Source organism: Xyrauchen texanus, chromosome 2 (assembly GCF_025860055.1).
Source record: "Xyrauchen texanus isolate HMW12.3.18 chromosome 2, RBS_HiC_50CHRs, whole genome shotgun sequence".
Classification (NCBI taxonomy): Eukaryota; Metazoa; Chordata; class Actinopteri; order Cypriniformes; family Catostomidae; genus Xyrauchen; species Xyrauchen texanus.
The window spans coordinates 33667156-33671970 of record NC_068277.1 but is presented as its reverse complement, the minus strand read 5'-3'; the positions used below and the strand labels follow the sequence as shown (position 1 = coordinate 33671970).

Here is a 4815-nt window from a genome sequence, read left to right as displayed (position 1 = left end):
AGCGGTTCTCGCTCTCATTGGGGCACATGGTAAGTTGTGCGTGGATCGCGGAGTGTAGCATGAGTCTCCACATGCTGAGTCTCCGCGGTGTCATGCACGACGAGCCACTTGATAAGATGTGCAGATTGACGGTCTCAGAAGTGGAGGCAACTGAGACTTGTCCTCCGCCACCCGGATTGAGGTGAGCAACCGCAACACCATGAGGACCTACTAAGTAGTGGGAATTGGGCATGTATTGGACAAGTATTTTGTTCAAGCTTTATCAAATTCATAAATGAATTGCTATTACTATCGGCTGCATAAAACATAGAAGATAACTGTATAAAGAAGATAACTTACCAGCATGTGAATATGATGCATCAGGTCTAGGCAAAGAATGCCCATATCCATGATAAAGTCTGTGTAATAAATATAGACCTCTTTATCATCCCAGGAACCTTCACAGCTCAAGTCATACAGGTGAATTGTGCACCTGAATAAAATCACTTGTCATTTATAGCAGAGAAAAAAACAGTAAAAAACAGTTTAAAACACATAAAGATACAAGAAAAAAATTTATAGACCGGCTTATTCGCATGTGCAGTAATACATTTTTAAAGGAGTTTTAATCAAGTCTTTTGGGACTTACGTATAAACATATATATACGGTATATATATGTGTGTGTGTGTGTGTGTGTGTGTGTGTGTGGCTCAAGTCCCAAACGACTTGATTAAAACTCCTTAAAAATGTATTACTGCACATAGATACACTTTTTAGAAGCAGATCAGTTTAAATGAAAGTAGTGTAATTTGTGATTCTGCTAATTGTTAATATAGATATCAATGAAAAAGGTTTCATAAGAAATCAAACCTGCCTCCGCTATAACCCTTTGCAAACTTGCAAAAAAGAGTCAGGAGAGTAGCTCACACTTTTTTAGACAATCAGAGACACTTTCTGACTGCATCCAAAAGATTAGGCAGATGCTTGTTGCCTTGCAGCCTAATCAGTCAAAGGCTTAACCAACAGTGTTTTGTATGAATGTACCTCTTAAGGAAACTGGTCTCAAGACAGTTTAAAAAATACTTTTTATTTTCATCCTACTTGCTTATACAGCTATGTGGTTGTTAGCCGAATGGCTGATATCACTTAAGGCACATATCATGTTTGATGTGGAAGGTCTTGAAAAAGACTTACCGTATAATTACATGGCTCATATATACAATTACCATTAGACCCTGGAGAGAAACAATCCTTATTAAGAAATTGTACCACTTAAAAACAAATGTATGCATAATGCACATGCTCACAAGCAGTATGCATAAGAACACACACACACAGTTTCACATGCACATACAAACTTACTTCAACTGCCATAAAGGACAGAGTGTGCATACCATTGGAGTAACCCAGATGACCACATGATACAGTGAGCCCCCCATAGGACACAAGCAAACACATCAACACGAGCAACACATGCTTATGGTTGCTTAGAGTCGCGGTGGGAGTGAATGAGAGCTGTAAAACACATACAAACACACACACCATGGTCACAGGATATACTGAATACAACCTATACATTAAGAGATATATACAGTAAATGCACTGTGGCACTAAGGTAGTTACTAAGCCACTAAGATGTCTTAAGTATAATGACATATTGCAGATGCACAACACAATCTTTGTTACAGTTGTACAGTGACCTCATAACCCTAATGTTTCTGTTTAAGTGAAAGCAGATGTGATTTCTATTGCTTAGAACCTGAAAACCAAAAACAAAGTCAGTCATCACTCTAGGGATACAAGGATCAGTGTTTGTGAAAAACAAGGAGGACTCCAATGCTATTTATAGTGTTAAACTTTAACTTGATATGGACTTGGGTGGTCGGACTGTACTTCTGAGTTTAACAGATGACAGTTTGCACTTCCTGCTAGCTACTCATGGATAATAAAACATAAATCTTTTTTTTTTTTTTTTTACTTCCATCACAAAAGCATTTTCAGTACTCTAGAGCAGTGGTCTTGAAAATCTAAGAGACTAATATGTCAAGGACCCCCAAATATGATGTTCCCCTTGTGAGCGACCCCCTTCCAACAGTAAGGCAACTATAAATTATTAAAAACACAGAATAAAAGTTAATTGTCCAAGTCCAAAAACAATGGACCTCTCTCTATGACAATTGGGTTTCAGAATTTCAACTGATCATATATACTGTATACCTACATACTCAAAACGATCCTTGCAGAGCTGGGCCAATAGCTGGAGAAAGAGAAGTGGAATGAACCACAGACACCACATAACCAGCTCTCCCTCTGTCCGCACATTCAGCACACCGAAGACAAAGATGAACTTGTAGAAAATAAAGTGCCAGAATTTGTCCTTGAGGTTCTAACAGCAAGAATACCAAAAGCCAAAAATTAAAGGTGCTTTCAGTAACTTTTGTCTTTGTGTCATCTTGGACTTACACTGATTCTTAGCTGCTTCGATGCAGCATCATTTAAAATCAAGTTTTCAGTTTCAGATGACAGTGTAGAAATGTAGTATTCACAGTCAGCCATGATTACTTTGAGTGAAAGTGTCAAATAACAGAATGGTTACTGAGATTGAGTGAGTAGTATTCGGTTGATCATATGATTCTAGCATGTCATGGTTTAGACATGGTTAAGTCTGGGTATGCATAACCACACTAAAACAATTAATTCATTGTTATATTAAATGATATTATCGGTTGTTAAATGTTTACCTGTTTTTCATTTATTCTAAGATCCCCGAACACAATAATCTGGATACATTTCGCCATCAGCAGGAGAAAACAGCACACTGTGTTCACAAGTACCTGTAGAGATAAGGAATGTAATGTATAGGCCACTACAATCTGCACACAGTGAAACGTTTGTCCTTCTGACCCATAATTATTGTTTAGTCCCAAAACAATAAGGCCTATCATAGGGTAATACTAAAAAAAATACAAAAAATATGTGGCCGGGTCTGAACAATCGGCATGGCCCTGTATTTTGTGTGTGTATATATTCAGTTGAATATGTTATATTCAATTGAATAGAGAGAGAGAAAGAGAGAGAGAGAGAGAGAGAGAGAGAGAGAGAGAGAGAGAGTTCTATTTCTTGTTAATACAAAGTGAACCTCTTACCCAAATACAATAACTATCCCTTGCAAGATACCACAATACTGTTGCATATAATTCCTCATCGTTGTCATTCTCATCACCTGTCCTGCCAGCGAGTGACTCCTCAGAGAGTTTGCCTTTCAGAGGATCTCTCACGATTTCATAAGCACTGTAAACACATCTTGATAGCAGAAAGACACTGACTACTGCGTACGTTGCAGCACTTGACCAAAACAACCGATCCACAACACTGAGCGCCATAAGCAATATACTATATTTGTTTTTTTTTTGTATCTCTCTTTAAATAACGTTTCCTAGTTTCAATATAATAGAATAGACCTTTTTTTTTTAATTAAACGCTACTTTAAGTTCGACCGTCCGAAACAGTGTTAAAAACTTCCTTGAGCCAAAGGTTTAGCGGTGACTCCACTTGAGGTACAGTAGTTGTAACTTTAGGACTGCAATACACTGCCATTTCCAGGAGAGGTCATAAGCGTGGGAGTGAAATTGACCTAATCAGACTGCTGCTCCTTGAAAATATTAAGATTATCTCCATAATTTAAGGATAAAGATATATTTAGCTGAAGTCATTTTAGTGATATAATGAATTAAGTAATATACTGAATCAAAAATACATTTTATTGAATTTTAAGAAATTATGTAAAACACTGTCTAACAGAAGAAACAAAATCCAAACATCTTTTGTGGGCGCCCGCACACACACAGTTGCACAATTTCTTTATGTTGCACCTTGTATTTTTTATATTATTTGCACTGCTGCATCTGCAGACCAATGATACTGCTAAATATTATTTTTTTTTGCACACAATGGACACACCTGTGTCAGTGCCCAGAGATCGCTGATCTGCCAGGTTATGGTGCTGCTCACTACTGTTCCCACAGTGTTTCTGAGCCTGAGACATCATGTGCAAAGTGCAAAACAGAAAAGTGAGTCTACAAAAATAATCAATAACTTAACTGTTATTCATTGTCACCAAATTCAGTTCACACATCAGTGGTCTCTTGCTGCTAATACGACAACACTTCGTTTTGAAAAATGTCTTTTCATGTGTTGAGCACTTTTTACAAATTTAGCAATATACTTGTATATTACAATATACAATATACTTTTCAGTTTCACATTTTTTTTTTTCCTGTTCCTTCAGTGGAAATGAGGACCTGCCCAAAACTGTTGATACTGTTTTAAACCATCAATACAGTAGATAATCTGAATAGTGCATAATCTATAACTAATATGGGGTAAAATTCCAGGGATAATATTAATAAAATATTCTACACTTTTATGCATTACAAGATTCCTAAAATTTAACAAATTTATCCCAATACATATTCAGTGTGGAACTTGTGCAAGATGGTTTCACATACAGTGCCTTGGAATGACAGCAGCACAAATACCAAACAAAGGTATCCCTTGGTATTGAGTGTTGTGCAACAACCAAACTAAAGAGGCCATAGGAGAGTTTGGATATCTCTTACTAGAGTTAGTGAACATTTTCATCCATATAACAATTTCCCACGATTATGCAAAGGCATTTTTTTTTCTCAAAACGATGAGTTGTAGTATAACCAGCAGGAGACCATTAATGTGTTAACTGAATTTGGTGACACTACAATGTGTAACAATGAAGTTATTGAATATTTGTGTATTATCGCTTTTCGGTTTTGCACTTTGCAGACGGTCCCTGCGGACTT

At 36.9% G+C, this 4815-nt stretch overlaps 1 protein-coding gene across 7 annotated transcripts; it reads right to left on the bottom strand.

Moving 5' to 3' along the window:
- Positions 1-71: 71 nt before the first annotated feature.
- On the bottom strand, positions 72-3531 carry amfrb (autocrine motility factor receptor b). 7 transcript variants are annotated; one of them, XM_052146548.1, is made up of 7 exons: positions 3127-3531; positions 2722-2814; positions 2202-2366; positions 1343-1495; positions 1175-1215; positions 340-472; positions 80-210 (listed from the first exon to the last, which is right to left on the bottom strand). In XM_052146548.1, exons 1-7 carry the CDS (start codon positions 3361-3363, stop codon positions 208-210), a joined length of 825 nt encoding a protein of 274 aa, XP_052002508.1. In that variant the 5' UTR covers positions 3364-3531; the 3' UTR covers positions 80-207. The 7 variants fall into 7 exon arrangements, with proteins under 7 accessions (XP_052002500.1, XP_052002515.1, XP_052002531.1 ...); XM_052146581.1 differs by having other exon boundaries at positions 340-398; positions 1375-1495; XM_052146540.1 differs by having other exon boundaries at positions 72-472.
- Positions 3532-4815: the final 1284 nt, after the last annotated feature.

Excerpts from the sequence above, each read along its gene's own strand:
- amfrb (XM_052146540.1), bottom strand. The coding sequence starts at position 3,363 with ATGGCGCTCAGTGTTGTGGATCGGTTGTTTTGGTCAAGTGCTGCAACG. Across the intron at positions 2,815-3,126 it reads GGGATAGTTATTGTATTTGG|GTACTTGTGAACACAGTGTG; the intron begins GTAAGAGGTTCA and ends TTATCTCTACAG. Across the intron at positions 2,367-2,721 it reads TTAGAATAAATGAAAAACAG|AACCTCAAGGACAAATTCTG; the intron begins GTAAACATTTAA and ends TCTTGCTGTTAG.